Source organism: Caenorhabditis remanei, chromosome X (assembly GCF_010183535.1).
Source record: "Caenorhabditis remanei strain PX506 chromosome X, whole genome shotgun sequence".
Classification (NCBI taxonomy): Eukaryota; Metazoa; Nematoda; class Chromadorea; order Rhabditida; family Rhabditidae; genus Caenorhabditis; species Caenorhabditis remanei.
The window spans coordinates 253,320-276,466 of record NC_071333.1 but is presented as its reverse complement, the minus strand read 5'-3'; the positions used below and the strand labels follow the sequence as shown (position 1 = coordinate 276,466).

The 23,147-nt window shown below is 36.9% G+C and overlaps 7 protein-coding genes across 7 annotated transcripts; 3 read left to right on the top strand and 4 right to left on the bottom strand.

Moving 5' to 3' along the window:
* Positions 1–1,039: 1,039 nt before the first annotated feature.
* Positions 1,040–1,627, top strand: GCK72_022103 (uncharacterized protein; the record flags this gene model as incomplete). The annotated part of the gene is made up of 2 exons (XM_053734655.1): positions 1,040–1,374; positions 1,519–1,627. 2 exons carry the CDS (start codon positions 1,040–1,042, stop codon positions 1,625–1,627), a joined length of 444 nt encoding a protein of 147 aa, XP_053578221.1.
* A 1,874-nt stretch (positions 1,628–3,501) lies between these two features.
* GCK72_022102 (uncharacterized protein) lies at positions 3,502–3,895 on the bottom strand (the record flags this gene model as incomplete). The annotated part of the gene is made up of 4 exons (XM_003106990.2): positions 3,502–3,567; positions 3,619–3,684; positions 3,728–3,815; positions 3,867–3,895. 4 exons carry the CDS (start codon positions 3,893–3,895, stop codon positions 3,502–3,504), a joined length of 249 nt encoding a protein of 82 aa, XP_003107038.2.
* Positions 3,896–5,825: 1,930 nt separating this feature from the next.
* Positions 5,826–6,107, bottom strand: GCK72_022101 (uncharacterized protein; the record flags this gene model as incomplete). Its single annotated transcript, XM_003106840.2, has 2 exons — positions 5,826–5,954; positions 6,000–6,107. 2 exons carry the CDS (start codon positions 6,105–6,107, stop codon positions 5,826–5,828), a joined length of 237 nt encoding a protein of 78 aa, XP_003106888.2.
* Positions 6,108–9,443: 3,336 nt separating this feature from the next.
* On the bottom strand, positions 9,444–9,932 carry GCK72_022100 (uncharacterized protein; the record flags this gene model as incomplete). Its single annotated transcript, XM_003106789.2, has 3 exons — positions 9,444–9,662; positions 9,706–9,853; positions 9,898–9,932. 3 exons carry the CDS (start codon positions 9,930–9,932, stop codon positions 9,444–9,446), a joined length of 402 nt encoding a protein of 133 aa, XP_003106837.2.
* A 1,733-nt stretch (positions 9,933–11,665) lies between these two features.
* Positions 11,666–12,028, top strand: GCK72_022099 (uncharacterized protein; the record flags this gene model as incomplete). Its single annotated transcript, XM_003106831.2, has 1 exon — positions 11,666–12,028. The coding sequence occupies one exon, from the start codon at positions 11,666–11,668 to the stop codon at positions 12,026–12,028; it is 363 nt and encodes a 120-aa protein (XP_003106879.2).
* Positions 12,029–14,955: 2,927 nt separating this feature from the next.
* Positions 14,956–16,962, top strand: GCK72_022098 (uncharacterized protein; the record flags this gene model as incomplete). Its single annotated transcript, XM_003106858.2, has 5 exons — positions 14,956–14,989; positions 15,038–15,124; positions 16,061–16,563; positions 16,613–16,690; positions 16,735–16,962. The coding sequence occupies 5 exons, from the start codon at positions 14,956–14,958 to the stop codon at positions 16,960–16,962; spliced, it is 930 nt and encodes a 309-aa protein (XP_003106906.2).
* A 1,255-nt stretch (positions 16,963–18,217) lies between these two features.
* Positions 18,218–19,394, bottom strand: GCK72_022097 (uncharacterized protein; the record flags this gene model as incomplete). Its single annotated transcript, XM_053734654.1, has 5 exons — positions 18,218–18,415; positions 18,464–18,598; positions 18,646–18,789; positions 18,846–19,099; positions 19,148–19,394. 5 exons carry the CDS (start codon positions 19,392–19,394, stop codon positions 18,218–18,220), a joined length of 978 nt encoding a protein of 325 aa, XP_053578220.1.
* Positions 19,395–23,147: the final 3,753 nt, after the last annotated feature.

Sequence of the window (23,147 nt, the reverse complement as noted above, 5' to 3'; positions counted from 1 at the left end):
TCATTGTACTCAAAAGAAAGCTAAAATTTTAATGTTCTCTTTTTTCTTTCACTTCGATTTTTAAATCCCTACTTCCATTTCAAAATTGACCAATTAATTGACCGGCCCAACAGCCAAATCGACGTGGAAACGGCCGCATTGCGTGTCTCGCCACGAATTGTCGTACGGTCACACTTGTTTACGCTGTGTCCTTTTCGCGGTAATTTCAAAACAGAACGCTTCGTTTTTTCGATTTTTCACAAGTTTCTTGTTGGAAAAAATCAGAAATTCGTTATTTTTGTTCATTTTTCAAGTGGATTTCGTATTTAAGTCATTTTAAATGAGATAGAAAATATGTGAGCCAAATTTCCTTCCAAAAATCAATATTTTTTGTTTTCTTTCTCTTTTAGATTGATTGTAACGTTGTGCTCCGTTTAAGGTTTTTCCAAAACTGTTTTGATTCAAAAAATGAGTTTTTTTCAGAATGCGAAAGGATAATCTTTCGAAAATCTTTGATGCTGGGATGAATATCATAGATTTATCGAGAAGACAATCAAAAACTAGAGGAATTATCAAAGAACAAAAAAATTCCATCCCGCAAACGTGAGTTTTAACATTCAAACTTGTTTTGATGAAAAACTAGAAAAAATCACCGAGTTCGCTTTTTCAGGCTCATGATCGGAGTTACCCTGGTTTCACATACATATCACTGGTTTCCTGGTTTGATGATACTTCACGTGCCAGAACAGCAAGAAGAAATTAACACCAACGTGTTTGAGACAGTTATCCTTGGATCAGAGTTGCATGGAAGTAACCTCGGAAATTAGACAAGTGAGTTAAGAAAATACAACAAAAATATGAAGTTAATGTGTTGTACTGATGGTATTACTACCTTCCAAACATAGAAAATTCCAATTTACCGGAGATGGATGAGAAAAATGTTGGAATTTGCGGTCCTAGAAGGATAGTAATACCATCAATACAACATATTCACTTTATATCTTTGCAGACTGTCGAAGAAACTTGTAAGCTGCTCCAGTCGCTGAAGATCATAAAGAAGATGCCACTGAAGGTAGCTCCAGCTGCTGAACACAGAGAAGAAGCGCTGCAGTCGCCGAACCAGCTTTTGAGGAGCACAAAAATGATGTTGATCCAGCCCATGAAACTCCAGCCGCTGAAGAGCACAAGGCTGAGCCCGCTAAAAGCTGCCACTGAATCTCCTCCAGCCGCCAAGACATCTCTCGAGAAACACAAGGATGATGCAGCTCCATCGAAGTTTCAAGTTAAAGCCCATGAAGAGGAGCATAAAGAAGAAACTGATGCTCTATCAGGAGCTGTCCCAGGTGCCCCGGCTACATTTGAGGAACACAAGGAAGAAGCAAGCTGCTCCAACTGGTGAGTCAGCTCAGGAAGAGCACAAAGAAGACGCCACCACTGTTCCTGCCGATGTTTCACTTGAGGAAGTTCTCGAGACTATTCATTGAGCTTCAACCGAGGCTGCTCCAGTTTCAGAATAATTCAATGAGGACATTGCTCCAGTACTGGAGGCTCCACCAGAACACACTCAGAAACTCGAGCAAAAGAACACAAGGAGGAAGCTACTTTATCAGAAGTTGCAGAAGAAGGAGGCTCATGCCAAGCATACTGACGTTGCTCCAGTTTCAGCTAAGGAGCACAAGGAGGAAACTGCATTATAGTACGCTGGTCCAGAAGCTCTCGAGGAAGCTCGAGAAGTTGTATCAATTTCAATAGAAGACGCACCAGAGTTGGCGCAATCAAAACTTCTAAACTCCTCCAGGTAGTAACAGTGATCCCGCAAAAGCAAACCCTTTCTACTTTCAGATTTGAAATTGAAGAAGGAAGGACATTCAACTAGTTCAAGCGCTCACCAAACCAGAAGAAATAGACTTGGCCATATCTAATTGGGTTTCATTACATTCACATGACCGGTTCACGATTCTTATTGTCCCAGTAAGTCTGTTTTTTGAGATATTCTAAAGGGGGACGCCATTATTCAAAAATTGACACTGTTTTATATGAATCGAATCAGAAAACCAAGGAAAAAAGTACATTGTCTTGGAGCCTTATCCGAATATCGGTTTGGAGCGAGTTATGAGGCCTCAAATTGCCAAAAATGCGTCTCGTCATGCAGTTTCCCAGTTTAACTCAACGAAAATTTCTCTTGTCGTGCACGTAAAAAGCCGAATTTTGATAATTTCCAGAAAAACATCCGAGAAACGTTCTTTCGCGTGCATAGTGACAGAATTTCTTTTGAAATGAAAAAGTGCACGACAAAGAGCGATTTTTGACACTTTGAGGTTTCATAACTCGCCTCAGCCTGATTTTCAGACATAGCTCCAAAAGAACTGTGTTTTTTTCCCTGGCTTCCAAAATTGGTTTGTGCTAAAAAGTAACCATTTTAGAATAGCGGTGTTCCCCTTCAAGCACATTGTAGGTTGTTGTTCCCACTTGCTACATAATCTCAAAACTAATCAGCGGACAATAACTAGTAGTTTCTGTTTTGGTTCGCTGTCAAAAGTTTTTTGAAGTTCTTACTCTCGTTGCTCCCCAAATACACTAAATGAAAGATTTAATTTTTAGGATATATCTCTTTTCGAAATTTCTACCACCACGATTTGTCACAAACTACTTTGGCCTTTAGAAGGCAAATATATCGATGCGTAGGATAAATCCGGCTCGCAACAACATCATCAATGATGTACACCTACTTTCCAAAACATTCCTTGACGTTTTAAGACGTGACGGTTTTCAATTGTTTCAATACGTATTTCTTGTAAAATCCAACTTTCTTATTTTTTACACTTTTTCGTTTGTTTCCTTTCAGTGATTATGGTAAACTGTGATTTTTTCTCATGTCTTTTTGTCCCAATCTTTGCATGCGTTTTCAATTTGTGTTGGTCCGTTTAAGTGTTATTCAAGGGGATGTACCTTGCTGATGAGTGCCAGCATCCCCTTTCAAGTTATTTGAAGAGACTATCCAAGGATTAAATGGTCGAAATAGTATACTTCTGTTTTGTTGTTTGCTTTAAAGTAGAAATTTATGAATTCTGATTTGTGTCTTATGAAGAAAAGGTGAATTTGGATGTTACTGTCTTTCTGAATTCTACCAGTATTGAACACACTAGTCTCTTTTGGACATTGTTCCTGTTCCTGTTTCTGTATTTCTTTTTGTTTTTGATAAGTCAATATTTTCTTTTCTCAGAGAAAAAACTTACTGATGCGTCTCCATTGATTCCGCTAAAATTTAAAAAAAGTACGCAAAAAGCAACCTATTCTGATTACAAACTAAGCGGAGAATAGATCGAAGAACAAAATTATTAAAGTGTTTCTCGGATTGAGTGTTTAACTTTAAAAATAAATCTTTATAAGATTATGGAGAAAAAAACGTTACCAGACTATCAATACGCATAGAGTAAAATACAAATCAAAAAGTGAATTCTATGTAATCAGTGGAACGTTTTCTTTGTCTCAATTAGTGTTGTGTGTAATTGATTTCAGTTTTCATTTTTTCTGCCCAGAACAGCATGATCCGTTACAGTGCATCAGAGCATTACGACATGCTTCAACCTGAAAATAGAAAATCATTCTGGAGACGTAAAAGAAGAGTAGTATGATTACATTTTTTTCAATCATAGAAACCACTTCCGCATAGGATCCTATTGCCTGTGGAGTCCACACCATTGGCTGAAAAAGGAAATGATGAGTTGTAACTTTCGTGTCGATTTACCTGTGCCACAGAAGCTCCAGCCAACAAACTCCCATCTGTGGATAATTGCGACGCACTGTTCGATTTATTAATAAAACCCGGTTGTTTTCTGAAATTTCTGTTTGATCTATTGTAAGAAATATCATAACTCTTAACACACCTAAGTTGTTCTTGAAGAGCCGAATTCATGATTTAATCACCAAATTTCGAAAATAAAAATTAGTTCAGAATAGGAGCGCTTTAAATAATGAGAACGCATGAGAACTCCGCCTTTTCCGGAATAGGTTAAACCTGAAAATCAGAAAAAAAATTGTTCCTAGAAGTTTGATCGAGACTAAGTAGAACGTTACTGTAAACCTGTCTATGTTTAAAGAAGTACTGAACCGGTCAATTAGTTATGGGTTTTGGCCGTTTTCAGTTGAAGTTCTCCAAATGAATCTTACAGATTTAAAGTAGAACTCCATTTTTGTAGTTGAGAACTTTTTGGTATAAGCACGCTCTAGAGAGTCATGATCACTTCAAGACGAAAACTTGAACATCGCACTATTTTTCACTGAAATTTGTCGATTTGACGGAGAAATTACTTTGTCGATACGTAGCTAATTAGGAAGTCCTAGTACACAAAAGTTTTCGACTACGAAAATAGAGCTCTATTTTTGAATTATATAATTCATTAAAAATCTATTTGATGAGACAAACAGTATTACTATGACATACTCACAAAGTTGAGCAATTTCAATTGTCTGTTACTATTCTGTCTGCTTGTTCATGGTGTCTAGAATTATTTGTGTCAGAAACATTACTCAAATTTCAACGATTCCCCATTCCGTTCAAAACCAATTATATGTAGTGACCAAACTTCACTACCAAGTTTGTTAGTTCACTCGACTTTCAACCGATTCCTGCAACCATCGTTCATCTTTTGTAGTGATGTGAAAACGAAAAAGAGAAAGGGCGTAGACTTTCTCTATTCCAATAAAACTTTTTTGTGACATCAAAAAGTAACTGGTACTTTGATGAATTGGAATAGGTAACCGAGGAAAGCGAAATCTCTTAAAGATGGTTGAAAATTGAAAAAATAGAAATGAGGAGGAAGTTCATTCGAACAGTATTACGTTGTTTCAAACAAATAGAAAACTCTCATAGAAAACTTTTTTAAATTTAATTCAAAAAATTACGGTAGAATATTTTTTGCATTCGGGTTTATATTCTCACAAAAAACACAACCCATGTTGTCAGCTACATATGTTCATGTTTTTCCGTTTTTATGTATTAGCGAGGTGTGCACACATGCCACCATGTGAACCTCTTTCAAACATATACTTTATGTGAAACCAGAAGAAATCCATGTTGCTCGGCAACTCCATGGAGATGTTAAACAACATCCGGAAAATTTTCAAAAGACTCGAAATGTATATTTTCGAACAAGATGCGCAGATTCAGAAACAACTAATTCGCTCTGGTTCTGGGAAGTACTACTTTCTTATTCGGGAAGATTGTTAGTTCCGGTTGAGCTCAACCTATCGTGCGTATCTATAGTTTGATACACACAATGAGGTTGCGCCCAACTCTAAACTCTCAATCTTAAGTAAGCCAGGTAACCTTTTTTACATTTTATTTTTTGAATTAGTAAGTAAAACATCTTCTAGATCATAACACATTGGGAAAATCTTCACAACTTTTTCTTCTACGGTATAGCAGAGTGCATTCAACATTTGTTAGTTCAAGGAGTTATAAAGTACCCTGTCACCTACAAAAACCCGTTTTGGTAATTCTGAATAACTATGTTTTCTACATAATAAACTTTGAAAGTCATATTTTTTGGAATCTTTGAATTTTTTTCTAAATTCATAAATCGTGGTCTGTAATGTTTGATCTCAGATTGCATCTTAATAGGCAACTATTGAGAAAAAGGGAAAGGAACAGAAAAAAACGCCGAAAAGTAAGATGACGTACATACGTTCCACTCAATCTCTTTTCTGCTATCGAAAGTAGACGATATCTTCGAAGGTTTCACAAGTCGAAAGTTGGGGAAAAGAAAACATGAGACAATTTGATAAAAATTTATTGCACATTGTATTATTATAAGACAACAAATTACAGTATACAATAAGGTTAGCTACTTTTCTGAGACATCTTCTCTATAAAAATATTTCATAACCTCCGGGTCCAATCGTTTGATTTGGAGAGGTGCCCAAAACTCTTCCTCTTCCTCTTCTTCTTTTTTCTCATTCTGGTCTTTTGGAATCTGGAAACATCAAATGTTAATTTTAAAAAGTTTATATTCCATTACCTCAATGGAAACGTCGGCCAATCTTTTTGGGTCCACAGAAAGTCTTTTTTCTTCTTCCCGTGAATTGGAACTCAGGTTCGGTTCAGAGTTTCTTACAAGAACCGACATTCTGATCCACGAACTTTTAAAAGTTAGTACTAGTCTGACACAGCAAAGGTTTAAATAACCGACTCGAACCACGCCTATTTTCGAAAAAAATCTTTAAAATCATAAAATAAAGGTTTTATTTGAGACTGAATTAGAACGGAACATCAAAAAACTGAAATCACGTTCAAAAGACTTGGAAACGATTGGTGCTAAATTTCTCATTAAGATTGAAGCAATAGTAAATGCCTCCAGAATCGTTCGGTAGAGCCGCACCCCATTAAAAACAATTGGAGCATTCTATCTCGGCTGTCTTTGTAGATACGTACATTTTTTCAACTGAAGAAATATTTTATGAGTATCAAACTATATTTTGTCAGTTTGCAGCTTTTTGATACTTCCTTTGGGAACCGAGATATACCGCTGCAAACAGACATCGGTAGGTGCACTGCTATTACAGGTTATACGTAAGTATAATACGGAAACACATGTGTCTGAAATCTCATGTACGAGTTTTATCTTTCATTCACCAGATTTTAAAAACATTTCAATAGGTACAGGAACGTTTCTAAATAATTTCCGTTTACAATGGTTTGAACTTTATTACCCATTCAGTGTCTGTACTGCACCCTTTTTCAATTTCCGCACCCGACAGCCATCCTTATCATTAGTGCGTCCTTGAAAAGAAAAAAAGGGCGTTGGATTTCCCTTTCAACTAGACGTTTTTGTCACATACAGTCGAAATGGAATGAGTACATTGATGAACCGACCGAGAAAGTGAAAATGATCAAAAACTGGTTGAGAAGAGTAGACGAGAGATAGGTGATTCGGAAAAGATCACGATGTGTTCTGAATTGAAAATACGGTAGCATATATTCAATAACTTATCAAAGTTTCATTTTCAAGAACCGAAGCTACGCTGTGTTTGTTTCCATTTTAAGGACGAAAACGTACTACATGGTATAACAATAGAAACATGTCTCGTAACATACATCTTATGAAACTCAAGTGGAAGTTGCAGTTGCTGGGAAGCTCCATGGTGATGAGAAACGATACTTGAAAAGTTTTCCAATTTCCGAGATGTACACTTCCACGGAAGCTGTACCCGTTAGAATCTAATCCTATTTTTTGTTGAGAATGTTGGTTAAGGTTGAACTCACCCTTTTGTGTGTATCTATATCATAATTAGATACACTTAAGAGGTTGGGTTCAACTGTAAACTTTCTGTTACACCATGGGTGAGGTAATCATCAATATAGAACTTTTTTTGAAGTAGCATCCATTAGGTTTATTATTTCAAGTAATCTTATCGCATTCGCTGAAGACATTCTTCATTTTTTTGGTCATTTTTCGGTTTGCGTCAGTGTTCTGTATAATAGAAAAAAAAGAAAGAAACGCCTACAACGTACTGCCCATAAATTTAATTTAAAAGGACATGAAAATACTGTTTTATCCAGTGCAAGATCGATGAAACACTTTATTCGGCTGTTCTATTAATGTGATTGAAAACTGCTAGTAGAAGTTGAGCTCAACCGTTTGCGTGTATCTATAATTGAGTATGATACACGTAAGCTGGTTTAGCTCAACTCGATGCTCTCAGTTTATTATACCCCTAGGTAAGTTTCACAATACTTTTCAAATTTACTTTCAAAAAAATTTTCAAAGTCCATTGTAATTATGAACAGGTGAATTCCTTTGCGCATGGAGAACACTATGCGTGATCGTCACTGCCATCAGTACCGAACGACGTAACAGGAAACTTGCTTCCAGCGGAGAATTTTTTGAAGAAGATACATTCGTCTTATTTCTCGAATGTTTTTTCTGTATATTGACGAAAAATAATTCAATAAATTTGTTTAAAACAACAAAATGTCTATATTTTGAGTTTTCAATTAGTTTGTTTCTTTTTTGTAGTGTATCCAAGCATCATCTAGTTTTTGAGACTAAGAGTTAAAGTTTCTGAAAGTTTCTCAGAACATCTATACTTCCGCCGTGGAACATTTCTCATCTAATGAGGAGCTTGACATCGATTTATTTGTCGGAAGTAAAGAACATGTTAATACAGTTTCCCATGTAGTGAAATCATGTTTTCTTTGATTTTCCGCCTTTTTCGTTTTCAACAAGCCAATGTTTCTGCCGTGTAAAAATATCGCATGAATGTTGTAATGTTGAGATTACGGTAGTAAACTTATTCATTATTTCAATATTAGAAATCGTTCTCTTGGTATAAAAATTTTGTAAAACTCAAGTTAAAAAAATTCATGTTGCTCGGAAGTACCATGGAGATGAGAAACATACTTTGAAAAGTTTTCTAAAATCCCAAAACTAACATTTTTATGAAAACTGTTAACTTTTGGTGTATTATGAGACAGGTAACTTTCATTTCCATGAAAAAAGGAACTCATACTGCTCTCGTGGACTCTGACAATTCTCATGAACCTTAACCATACAGAGCCAATTCGTTTTCTCAGATTTTGAAGGTACTCTACCTTGGTTTACATTTTCCAACTGCAGAGAGTGACACTTGGAATCAGACATTTGGACTTTGTTATTTCAAAGGATTGAAATCACAAGAGATATATTTCTCTCATTCGTTGTTCTAATTCCTCTCGTTTTCACATTCCGTGTGTCTCCTGTTGTCTGATAAAAAATAACACAAATAGAAACGCCTACATTAATGGTCGATGTTTTATTGTACTGTCCTTCAATGGAAATGGAATGGAGACAAAGAGAACGTTATTTCGGTCATAGTGCAGGGTTGATAAAGAACTTCTCTCCATTGCTTCTCTACAATTTCTGCATGCGAATCTATAACAAGAAGCGTGTGTTGAACATGTGTATTCAGAATATTACCGATTCATTCGAAACGTATGTATGATCTCACAGAAGGAATTTATTCGAGAGAAGCCCATATTCTTCGCTGCTAGTATTCCATTATAAAACTGATAGTTGAAGTTGAGCTCAGTCTTTCGCGTGTATCTGAATCATAGTTTGATACATACGAACGGGTGAGTTCCACTTTCAAACTTTCAATTTTCAAGAGACAGGTAGTTTTAATTATGAATCTGTAACAATTTTGATGATGATGCTCATTGTATTGAGTTTTCCAGGTGAAGCTGATTTTGGCTACAAATCTGGTAGCATTGTACCCAAACAGCTGTTGAGAAAACATTTTGAAAGGTTAAACTCGTAATTCTGTGTTTCTGCTTCTAGTTTATCTATATTGCTTGTAGTTTTTGTTTCTACATTTTTTAATTTATGGAGAACTAGAAGAAGGAACAATTATTGTAGCTTAGCACTTTTCTGAATTCTAGAAAAATTTGCTAGAAAAACTTTATTTATGTTAGTATAATTTATCAATTATTTGGTTTCTCCTGTAGTTGACAAGGGGGGCTCATCTTCATAGAAATATTGTTTGATTTTTTGATCGAGCGGAGGTTTATGCAGTGTGGGTGAGAATTCTTCCTTTTCAACCTCTTCTTCACTTAATTTTCCCGAATAGCAGGAATTGTACGGGTTTTTAATACTAGGTCTCCACGTGAGTGCACATTCAATCAGTTGAGAATTCACTATTGATGGCTGAAAAAACTTGAAAATTGAAATAAATGGGGAGTCATTTTACCTCTGACAAGCTCGGCGTCAAAATGCTGTCATCGGAGAGATCGACAGTATCTTGCTGGGTATGGAAACACGGAGCGGAATTCCTTTTGCTTTTCTTTGATAAATCATCACTTCCGCTGCGAAGAGCGACAAAAAAGACAGTTTCTGTACTGGAAATGTTTGTTTTTTAAAAATTACTTTCTTAAAATCTTACGCGAATTCATCGAATTCCTCAGTAACACTAGCCATCCTAATATTTGAATTCAGCAAATTATTTAGAATAATTACTCGTCAGCATAGCATCAGTTTAAATAATCAACTCGCACGGGAATCCCGCCTATTTCCAAGAAAAAAAGAACCCGAAAATTGCAAAAAGAAACAGTATCTTCTTCCTAAAAGTTTTAACGAGCGACCGGAACCCTTATTAAAGTCGGTCACGTTTCATTATATCAGCGTCTCTTCCAGATTCCAGATTAGTAATCGGTCAGTACTAAATATAGTTTGATAATTCTGAAAAAAAGTTTCATCCAGATCATGTTCAAGTCGTCTGTTTGAAGCAATTGAATTTTCAACAACTCATCCTTTTTACAATCATTGTGTGTAAACTAGAAACATGAACTTTGGCACCTCTTACTCTCACAGCGTACGCCCTTCGAACTAATCTCTCTGCCCAGCAACCGTTATATTTCTACTTTCACTGCGAAAAAAGAGAAAAGGGCGTTGGATTTCCCTTTCGACTAGACAATTCTATGAAAAAAGTAATGGGTTTTTTTAATGATTTGATAATAGATACGATTCGGTAGCCACGGGAATTGGAACCTACTGAGTGATCAGAAGTAACTTAAGAAAAATATGTTTGTATTGTTTTGTCTAAAAATATCACGTAAATAGAAACATACGGTATTGGAAAAAGTTATATGCGGGGTGACAACACGAAAATTTTTTTAATCCGAAATTGCAGTAGTATTCTTTTTACGAAGTCTATCCAAAGTTTTTCTCAGCGTTTAATACTCGTCCAACTCTGTCTGAAACTCTAAATTAAAATATATTTGGTTTTTGTGAGCAGCCAACAGATGCCACTAAAAAAACACTCCACTAGTGTTGCCTAGAAACTCCGAAAGCCTCCCTCGGCAGAAGTTTGGCAAAAGTTGTTGGATAAATACACATTTACACGTATTCTCCTCTATTCTGTTGTAGTTCCTTGGGTAGTGAAGAGTTGAGTTCAAACCCTTGTGCGTATCTATAAGAACCTCCGATGATACGCACATGGGGTTGGGTTCAACTCAAAACTTCCAATTTTAAAGTATTCCAGGTAATATTCTTTATTTAACATTTCATTTTTAGACCAAGTTCTCTTTCAACAATATTCATGTGAATAATGCTTCTCTCATTCACGTGATCCCTCACTTGCCGCATAGAAAGGGGCCCTTTTTGTTTGTTGGGTGACGGTATTAATGACGTAGCCGTTCTTTGCGTCTCCTTCTCAATTTATGATGATGCAATAGGTTTTAAACGGTGTCGGGTCTCTTTTATTACACCCGCTCGCCGGTCCGACAGTAGCTCGTTGAGAAAAAAGATTGAGAAGAGAAAGGGAGATTTTGGAGAGGATGTTTGATATTGTTATCTAAGTGAGTCGTTAATATTTGGTCGTGTGACAAAATCGATGTGCATCAGATAAGATTAAATAGGAGATATCAATATTGAGGTCAATAAGTTCCCCAAGCTCCTTGAACCCATCAAAACTGGGAGTTTGATACAAACCTTGGACAAATTAGAAAAAAAAACTCAAATCTAAACAGCAATCAAACCTGAAATCCTCTTCAGCTCGTTTCAATTTCATAAATCCCCGAATCTTTCCTCGATCCCTCATATTTCGTTCTATCTGAGTCTCGTCCTATTTAAGATCCCGCCCTCTTTACCGCTCAACGAGGCAAACGAGTATATAAAGAGACCATTCAGAGGACTTCCTTAATTTGCTAACAATGTCCACTGCAGTGAAGAAGACGACGGCTCGCGGAGGAGTGAAGAGGTGGTCGACTGTGCGGGTGTCACCAAGGCGACCGAGGAGAAACCCCGTGAGAGCCGCAAGGCCTGATCGGATTCCTCCAAAGAAGCGGAGGAGAGCTCTAAAGAAGAAGAGAAGCGTGGAGAAGGAGAAAGAAGAGAAGTTGAAGGAAGAAGAGAAGCCTCGTCGCCGGCTTCCCTACTACGCACTGGCGAGTTATGGAATGCGTAAATCAGCCCCCTGTGTTATTCCTTCTGTAATGCGCCCCACCATGTATCTTCACGAAGAGGTGGCCGCGAAGCGTGCTTTGGCCGCGAAGCGTGCTTTGCTCTCAAAATAGTTCCTGTAGCACTACCAACAACCGAACCCAACTGCCCTCTTTAGGGCAACAAATTGATAGATCCGAACCTTCCATGTTGAATAAAGATAATGTATGTTGTGGATCATATTTGTTTTTTTTCTGTTTTTTTTCTTCAAATCTTTTTGTGGTCATTTATGTGTCTTTTGCACTATTTGTGTGCACAAGAGATGAAGACAGATAGAGCAGACACGTTCTCTTATGCCACGTCACACAATGTTAGTATTGATCCGGATGAGACAGCATGAGAAGATGCTGAATTTCGAAAAAATAAAATGAAATGTAGAAAACATTGGTCACTGTAATTTCTTTTCGATCGGAAAAATGTTTATTAGCTTCACCATAAAACTTGTTAGTTCCACCTATTGTGCCCTGTCCGGTGCGGTGTTTTACTAACCATGTTTAGCAAAATCTTTTGATATCGTTCGCAGCCAAATCTTATCGTTCAGAAATCATCAAAACTGACAACAGGAAGTCACAAAGACACAGATTAGGTAGATTCTACGTCATCGTGAGAGGAAAAAACATCTGGTGAACTGCCCTCGATGCCTATTGTCCAAAATAAAGATGAATATGGAGGGAGAGGATACACCTCTAATTGTTTGTTGCCGTAATACCGGGTAATCGCGGAAAGGAGATGGAAGAAACGAGCGATAATTAGTGGATTATGTAAGAGCAATGGTATTGAATGACTGGACACTATAAAATGTCATATACGACACGTTTCAAATGCTTATGGTGTCATGTTTTGGATAATGTGCAAAAAAAAGTGAGAAACAACCGAAAGAGGGAAAACATTCTACAAGTAAAGCACGATCGATGAAAAATTAATTTTCAAAACAAAAACCCTGTTAATGCACTTTCGAAGAGTCTAAATTTTTAATTGGTTGTGTCGTCTAATCCTAGAACTCCATTTTGTAGATGGGAACACTGTTGTATTATGTCTTCCAAGACAGATTTCCTGTGTCGATCGGGAGATCCTTTCATTTTACTCTATTTGTACTGAAAAAAAAACAAAGTTCTGGAATTGGAGTACATTCCAGTTTGCTTTCCGTTGCTACATAGAAGCGGTCGATTGCATTTCCAAACGATTCTTTTCAATTGGTGCTAAACACCAAATAAATATCCTGCATAAATTTACTGAATTAAGATATTTTAAAATCAGATTCTGAATTGCAAAAAATTCATGCGTCATGAGGCGGTGAAGAAATAGAGAAACTATATTTTTTATCCATCCGCTACTAATAGTCGTGATTATTCGGAGCAAGCAGTTTCAGAATATGAATTGCGCACTGCTGATGAACCTTTAGATTTTTGAAACAACAGAACGGTTGGTTTCTCCTCAAGGTTTTTGACTGTGGAGTAAAAGAGAAGTTTTATAGAATATCTATCTGTCTGACTTCTTAAAAAAGCCGACAAGCTTCAAATTGAGAAACAAACAAAATTGGCACCAAAACGATGTTGTTTTAGAAATTCAATTCCAAGCTTTTTTCGCTGATACTTAAGATGAAGGCTCTATTCCAGTTTAGATGTCCTTTAAAAACTTGAACGTCCCAAAAAACACTTTGACGTCTTTTAAAACACTTTGACGTCCCTTGAAACATTTAGACGTCCCAAAATACGTTTAGGCCCCTTCAAATGTTTTTAGGACGTCTGAACGTTTTTTGGGACTTCTAAATGTTTTTTGATACGTCTAAATCTTCAGAACTATGTTTTGGGATTTCAAGGGACGTCTAAACATTTTATGAGACGTTTAAACATTTTTTGGGACGTCTAAACTTTTGAAAGGACGTTTAAAAAAATTAGAGTATGAAAGGACGCTTAAGAGTTTCAAGGGACGTCTAAGTGTTTTAAGGGACGTCTAAGTGTTTTTTTTTTGGACGTCTGAGTTTTTAAAGGACATCTAAACTGGAATAGAGCCAAGATGAATTACTTCGTGAACCAGTCTCACCAAAGAATGTTCATTTCGTCCAACAGCACTTTATAAGTACCGTTATTCTAATATGCGTTGTGGTACGTAAATGTGTTATAAAATTAAAATTGGTGCCTATCTTTTGGATTCTGAAGAACATCATGGGTCAGTCGTTGAAGCGGGCCTATTATCGAGAATTCTTGTTTGACCCACTTCCAGTTAATCATTGTCTTCATGATTGTATCAATGTTAAAATTGCCAAAAAGATTATCGAGAACATTGATGTGATTTTTGGAGCCAAAAATCCTCTGAAAACTGTCAAATGTGAACATTTTCTGCTATAACTGTACAAAATCCATCATAACCACTTATTTAGCAGCTACATCAAAAATGTAAACCAGTTGGTCACCACCTACATTATGTAGCAACGAATATCATGTTATCGAGTGTGCCCGCGTGGCCTAATGGATAAGGCACCGGACTCCGGAACCGGGAATGGGGGTTCAAGTCCCTCCGTGGGCTATTAGTTTTCTACTTCTTTTTAGACAAACTGCAGATACAGAAAATAAATATTTTACATCTTTTGGGTCACTATAGCCTTTATTCAAAGTGTTCCATGAATACCTTTTGGTTCTCCATGCTCCCGACAGCTCCTTAATTCTCTTTCATGTGCACACACACGCATAAACACAGCGACGACGACCGAACGTCTTTCTACCCCTCCGTCCTTTTCTATCTCTCACGTAATAATGACCGAGTCATCCCCACTCTCTTCCGAGAGTGTCCTTTTCCTTTTTTCTATGTCTGCGTTTCCACAAAACCTCGATTTTTCCCATTTTCCTTCTTTTTCTGGCAGCTAATGCAACATATTGCATTCACTCACTATGTTTTCTTTCATTTCTTATGTATTGTTGCTCTTATGAGCTCAGCGGATGTTCAATTTTTTCATTCAATCTTCATATGTTCAGAACAACCGCTCAACAACGGGAAATCAGCAATGAGCTCAGTCAATGGAACTGGAAATCTTCTTGGTAATTTCAATGAAGACTTTCATAGAAATATTATAGTTTCACTTGCAGATAATAAGGGATTGATTCTGCCAACAGCCACTCCACTTTCAACAGGATCAAAACCACAACGACAGGAAGGACAGCAGCTGACTGTTGGTGAGAATTTGAAAAATTGGGACCAGCTAAGGCTGGCGCGCCGTCGGCGCTTTTTTTTGGAGCTACGACACTCGATTTAATGTGAGAAGTTTTTCGATGATAATTTATGTTTTTCGGAAAAGAAATTACCGTAAAAACTGTATTAGAGCGACATGTCGCTCTATTTTTCGAACAGTTTTTTTGTTGTCGTTATATTAGAGGTTGTCGTTCTACTAGAGGCTGTCGTTTTATTTTTCGAACGAAGTTCTAAAAGTCAGTCAGGTCGATTTATGCGAATAAATGAGAAATCAGAAGAAAAAAACATGAAAATTTAATGAAAAAACAACGAAAATAGCCAAAAAGAGGGTGTCGGTCTATTAGAGGCTGCCGTTCTACTAGAGGCTGCCGCTCTAGTTTTTGAAGCTTAATCTTGCTGTCGTTCTATTAGAGGTGTCGTTCTATTAAAGGTGTCGCTCTAATACAGTTTTAACGGTAAATGTCCAGATCTTGAAAAATTCCAGACAACGCCTTTTTTCTTATTTATTATATATAAGAATGATAGAATTTTTTCTTTTTCAAAATCAATTTGCTAGTTTGATCAGAACTAAATTCTTTTCCATTTCGTCCAATTAATGCACGTAGAGGGACAACCTGAATCTAAAAGTGTATGATACTGTCATTTTTGGGATTGAATCATGTTTCTTCTTCCGTTTCTTTATAAATTCAAAAAATCAGAACAAAGAAATAGTGGAAAACATGCTCCCGTTTTTGGGTGTTTTACCAAAGCTCAAATTAATAATTCCATGAAAACAAAAATCATCAAAGATGAACTTTTCTGAAAGATATAGTTCTCTAACTTTTGATTAACAAGTTTACTGAAGCTCAAAAACTCTTGAACTTACATTTAGTTTCAACACCCTTCTAGTCAGTGTGACGCATTATTTTGTTCAATTTCAGATTTTGAGAGGATTTTGAAGAACGAAGAAAATAAATTGTTGCGAGTGACCACAGCCTATCTAGAGGCTTCCGAAAATGAGTGGTCTGTACAAGAGCAGTTGCAAAAGGAAAGGGACTCCTTGAATCAAAAGCACAAGTGTTTGAAAGTGGATTTAAGGAGGATAGAAGGAGAGATAGATGTCCTGGCCGGGGCAAAGATAGAAAGTTTTCATGCTATATCTGAACTGTACCAGGAGACAAGACCAGCCGGCAATGAGGCCATCTTGGACCTTATCTTTCGTGAAGTGATGGACGGGTACGAGGAAGTGAATAGTCTGAAGAATGAAAGGGAGAACATCAGAGCACGCATAGCAACTGTCGAGGAGCAAAAAGTGGTAAAACAAACGGAAATTAGAGCACAAGGGAAGAAGTACGACGACGTGACAACGTGTTGTAATGCTTTTGAGGAGCTCAGGTCCAGAACAGAAACGCATTCTGATGAAATTTCTAATGCTCAGTCCACAGTTAGTTTTTTATTCGAACTTTTAAAACAGATTCGTCAATTACTTTCAGGAAGTCAAGAATAGCTGCATGGAAAATGCACGGGATTGGCTGAAAAGAGTACAAGAAATGCGAAATGATATGAATTTGGTGAGTTGATTATAAACGTACGCATTCAAAACAATAATTTATAGCTGCTCAAGTGGATCAACGAATGGAAAAGTGGAGATGAAGCGGCCCTGGAGAAAATCCCACTAGTCTCGGTATGCAAAGCTTCTGGTATCCCCGTGAACATCTTCGAAACGCTCGACCGAAATGATAAGAGGACAAGCCCGAATGAGCCTTCGAAAAAGGCAAAAAAGCCAAAGTACAGTGACATATCGATTGTGGCGACCGGTATGTGCATTTTTGCATTCTACTAGAGCAGAACAGAAATGTGTTTTTTTGTCTAGACACTTTAGATTTAAAGGTATTTGATTGTATCCGAGATAACTTTCCAGGCTACTATTCAGTCATCACGGGGTTTGGGGGTAAGTACTAAATTAAACGCGCTCCACTAGACTTGTTAGCAAACTCAAATTTTAGTTATTCAATTCGATGTTTCGTTGTGACATTTTGCTGCGCAGCTTAATTGGTAACTTTTTGAGCCGATGTATGTCATATTTCCCGCATTTTCGATCAGTTTTTCGACTGTCGCGCAACTTTCTGAAATTTAGTTCTGCTAAAAAAGATTGAAGCTTTTAAATAAAAAATTATTTAAATTTCGTGCTACACGAGGACAAGATAAGTCTTTAATTTTCTAAAAATGTTTTAAAGTTCGAAAGGAATCTTAGAAAAGTGCATAAAAATAAGAATATTTATGAACGGTTTTAGTGGTGCATGATGATCTTTTAGACCAGTCCTTAAAAAGTACCGTCAATTGCAACGGTTGAAAAGTAGAGATCTCGGAGCATAGTGAACTCCTGCTTCTCTAACCCATTGTTTCAGATCCTTCATCGTCGTCATAGTCAGAATTGTCCCCTTTACCACTCTATGCTTCGTATCCAGTCATTATGCACCCACACGTCTCCGTCGTTCCTTGTCGGTGCTGTATGAACGTCATTTCACTTTCCCGCAGTTCAAATTTTCTTTTCAGTTTACATTTTTTCCTCCATCTTGTCTGTTACTTTGTACACTCAAATTCCTTCAAATTCATCTCGAAATCATAAAGCCCGGAAACCAGCCAGAAAACCTAAACTGGCCAATAAATTTACTTTTCTTTTTGTAGTTTCAATAGAGACTCGATCAAAAATTTATTTATTCCCACAATAAACTAATTGATATAGCACTTACCTGTTCCATTTATTGGTCTTTTCAGGTTACACCACAAAACTATACAAATGACTACAGAACATTCAAACTGGTCCAAATTGGTACAAAATATTTTCATTTCTTCTTTTTTCAATTAGTATTCTTTATAATTCTGTATCTCCGCCGTCGTTTTTTGCCTTTTCTTTCCTCGGCCGTCATTTTCGCACTGCATTTCTCTGATTGCTCTCCCTCTATTATTGTGAACTCATTCCCAAATCATGTCTCAAGTTGAAGCAAGTCGTCTTCTTGAAAAATTTGAACAAACAGAAATTCAAAACAAATTATTCTTTATTTCAAAAATCCTCATGGGAAGAAATGTGAAATTAGTTATTCGAAATACTTTTGTCCGAACCATTTCTGATCAAGATCGTGATACCATTTCTCTTCGTCGGTGCTGGGATCTTCAAATATATTTTGGTCTCCAGCCAAATGCACTTTTCCATCTAATTCTATATGTCCTGCTTTTCCAAAAAAAGGTCTAGAAATCAATTGTTGCTCATAAAAAGCATATGATTGTCGATAATCCTGAAACTTCGCTCTCGAAAAATTTGGAAATTGGATTGAGTTTATTACCGGTCTACTGTTGTTGTATTCATAACCAAGTTGATTTTCCACAGGCGTCAAATTTTGATAATGATATTGAACTGATGGCAGTGGAATGAGTGACGTGTCATTCCACTTGTTGCAGCAGGAACAATTGCTCGACATCTCAATTAGTTTGAAGTTGAGATAAGACGCATGAATGGAGAACTTACTGCAGTGGAATAATCAAAATTAAATATTGATTGTGTTGGTGGTATAGGCGAAAGATACTCATTTGTGGGATGAAAATATTCATGGCAGGTTGGGGGTGGCCAATTTGGCGTAGAATGTGAAGAAAATAAAGAATCAATGGAAATCTGAAAATGAAACATTGATTGATTCAAGCTCACAGTAAAAGTTGGTTCAAACTCACCTGCTGAGTTGGACGTTGAGCATTCTTAGAAGTAACCTCTTTTATCTTGCCATATTTAGCAATTTCATGTTTCATTTTTACTTTGCGAACAAAGTTTTTCAGATCTTTCCTCTTGTGACTAATAACATGATAATAACACCAGTCCTTCAGATGCTCCTCGGTTTCCTCATCAGACATCTCACTCTCAATAGCAGCTTTGAGACGATTTCGAAGGATAATGATTGCTGTCTTCTCCACATTCTTCACATCGTTAACTGAAATTGAAGAAATCAAAGGTTCTCAAAAAATTAACAGAGTTTTACCAGTCAATAGCTTCCCAATCCGCTTGTAAACTGCAATAGCCGCTTTTGAAAACATTTCTGTACGGTTTGCACCGGATTTTTCTAGTCTTCGAATTTCTTCTAGTATAATGCAGCGTGAGTCCGTGTCAAATTTATGCAACGTATGGAAGCACCCTGCATCCAACTTTTTGTATTGATTGACATTGTGGACTTGTATTTTTTGGAATGGAGGTGTGAATGTGGTTGACGACTCATGAGAAGGTTTCATACCTTCTCCAATTGATAAAGTATTCAAAAGCCAAAAAATGTATTTCTAATGGGAATGAAGAAGGAATATAGAAGGAGAACAGAAGTTATGGAATATCAGCAAAATGAAACAAGAAAAGAAGAAAGAGAAAGCATCTCAGTGAAAAGAGAACGGATGGGAATAGGAAAACTTCAAAGAGTCGTTCTTACGGTAGTGGTGGGAAGCAACAGAAAGATTTTTTGATATTAGAAATGTTATGAGAAAATAACACTTCAGATAGTAACAAAAATAGCAGTCATACAACTCGAAATTGAACATTTACAGTTTTTAGGTATGCAACTTCAAGTTAGTTAAATCGGTGGCCTAGAATCCAAAAATTTGGAGAAAACTAGGTGTTTTAATGTTTCGACATCAGAAAACGTTCAAAAAGGTTTTCATTTTTTCTATATTAAAAATATACCAATGGTTTTGAAATTTTATGATTATACAAAAAACAAAAAAGTTTTTGCCGCCAGCAGGGGTCGAACCTGCGACCTTGGGCTTATTAGACCCACGCTCTAACCGACTGAGCTATGGCGGCCACACTTCCCCCTCGACTATTGTTGTGTTAACAAATGCGTGTTTCTCTCACTCTCTACCGATTTTTAAAAATTTTCTCAAATTTTGACATGTCCCTTTAGTCTTACTTTTTGTTCCAACTGTTCCATATTTATATTTTTCTGGTAGATCTAACCCTGATCTTTATTTTTGTAGCTGACAACTTTTTGATAGCTCCGCCCACTTTCGAGATATGCGCCTTTAAAGATAGCCATCTTTCAAGGAGCGACATTACAAGCGATCACTTTTAAAGACGCATATCTCAAAGGTGTGAATAGCTATCAAAAAGTTGTCAACTACAAAATTAAAGCCCTAGTTTTGATAAACAAAAATATAAATTTGAGACAGTCTGGACAAAATGTGACACCAAGGGACATGTCAAAACCTACAAAACCTACCAGTAATGAAAAACTCCTTGGCAGTGAATTGTCTTATAAGGCATAACGTCATTATAGGAAAATATGAGATGAGTGGATGAGTGGAAGCATTGCTTGGCAGGCGAGTCCGTGAAATAGTGGTGGCCTAGAAAACAAATTCCACGTGGCCTTAAAGGGTGAGCGGTGGAATATGACTTCCAAGTACCAATGCTACCAACGAATTCCGTCGGAGCCGCCAATTTTTGTTTAGCAAATATCGATAGACTACTGTAGCTGTGATAGACATGGCGACATTTGAACTGATACCCTGAATTACATGAAAGATTAAAATTCAACTGAAATTTGATTAAAAATAGCAAAAACCTGGAAAAAATCGCCCAAAAACGATCTTATCTAGAATTGTATTCCTATTTCTACTTGTCGTCGAGGAGTACACGGCACATTTTTGGGAAATCTTTGAATTTTTTGATTTTGGAGTCTTGTAAGCTTATGTACAAAGATATCAAAAAACGGACTACTAAATAAAATTTTTTTTCAAAATTTTTCAATTTTTGACATGTCCCCTTGGTGTCACTTTTAGTCCCACTTATCCCAAGTTATATTTTTCTGATAGATCACAAATCGGGCTACATTTTTGTAATTGACAACTTTTTAATAGCTTCACCCACTTTTGAGATATGAGCCTTTAAATATAACCTACTTTCAGAACGAGGGGAGGAGATGCATCAGAGTTTGTCATTTTCAACAGAAAACAGCCAACGTTGATAACTTTTTGAGCGGCACTGAAGTAGCTCCCCACTTTTTTGGGCTCTCCCGCTATTAAAAATTTCCAAAAAAAGTGGTCAACTACAAAAATAAACTTCTGGGTTTGTTTGTCCCGACCGATATGTTTCACGATCATGAAACAAATTAGTAAAAATAAAAATGAAATTTAAATTTAAATGAATTTATGTCAAATTTTCATGAACAAAGTTTAATGTAGGTAGAAATTCAATTCTCATTATGTCATTCTGTTCATGACATGGCCAAGTTCATTGGTTCGAGTGATAGCAGTAGAACGTTCATTTCCCGCTGGTGTCAAATATATCAGTAGTTTTTTGAGCCACTTCCGAATGAGTTCTGAAAATGTGAAAACTGGAAGGTACTATAATTACTGAGCAGCTCACTCTGAGCAGAAATCCGATACTCGGATACAACAGATAAAACGATAATGGCATCCATTGCTGGGTACAGACTGAACGCGCATATAATGGTTCCGGTTGGAATACTCAACTCCAAATCAAAGAATGGCAGATAAATTAGAAATCCAATAGGGATGAATAAGAACAATGTGGGTGCTGCGATCTGTAGTGATGTGGTATGTTGGTGACACCACCCAAGTAAGAGTACCTGTAAGATCAATGTCTTAAAAAACTGCTTATGAAGTCTCTTCAGAGCTGTTGAAAAGTTCTCAATCCTTGCTTCCATTTTCAAATGCATTGACCACCCGCAGTAGATCATAATCACATACTGCGCACTCATCACACATGTGATACAAATTATAAACATAGTGTTGAACCATCGGACATCATAACTGACAGGATTATAAGCTACATATGCAAGCGCGGACGTTTCGTCAATATAAATATCATAATTGTCAGCAAGCTCATCACGGAAATAACTAATGGCCACGTCATCGACTTCCAAAAAGTGATAAGCGCTAGCTGCATAGAGGACACCAAAAAATGAGCAATAACCGAACCATATTGCGATGTATTTCCCGTGGAAGTATCGTAACATCGCTTCACTAAAGTTAGATAAGAATTTTGTCTGAGACTATAATAAATTCTTACTTGAACAGCGCCCAGTATCTATAAATGAACTGGACTGATATGAAGGCAGTTGTAGCGCAGTAGAAACATTTGTAGACCGCTATAATGGACACCTTTCTATAATTCTACAAGTTTGGCTTACCGAGAAAAACTGTAACCGCGTCTTTACTCAAACCAAATGGTCGTTCAACGCTGAAATAGAAAAAACCAGCGTTGTAGGAGTGGATGTTCTGAAATGCAGAATTACAGTAATACAGTAATTAAGGTATATTTTTCACCGGATACAGTATGACCTCCATAGTGGCAAAAATGATACCGAGGCTAGTAAAAATGTTCATCAAGTGCTTATAAGTGCCAACAACTTTTCTGGCCACGAAGATATTCAAAGTGATAAGAATAGAGCCAAATAGCGCAGAAGAGACAAATCCTATCTGCGCAACTTTATGCGAAAAAGACACCCAGTACAGATACTTAGCCTTCATCCTTCAACTAGACAAGGGATTGGTTGGAAATGACAGAATGGAGAAGAGAGAGTGTACTCCGCCCGTCCCCCATGTTTTTGTTTATGACAACTATAACATTTTCTAATTTCCGGAACATGTGCTATCATAAATTACAAGGAAGCGTGTGACTGGTCAGAAGAGAGAACTTTTCGATTTCCGGAGATGTATGTGCATTGTCTGTTCATTTTACGTCAACAATATTGAGTACAATACAGTGTTTTGGGGGAACAAGGAAGCGTGGGATATGATCATATTGAAAATTACCCAAAATAATATAAGAACACGATCAAAGATCTGAAGAAGGATAGGCCAAGCAGCTAAGAACGGATGTTTTTTCAATTTTCGAATGCTCAGAGATCTAACTAGGGAATGCCCCGAGCGACCATCAGGTTATGAGACGTGACCTATATCATTGGAAAGATTAGAAAACACTGATTCCAAAAATATTCTATTTTTGTCCTCGAGACCTGGTTTTTAAGAAAAAAG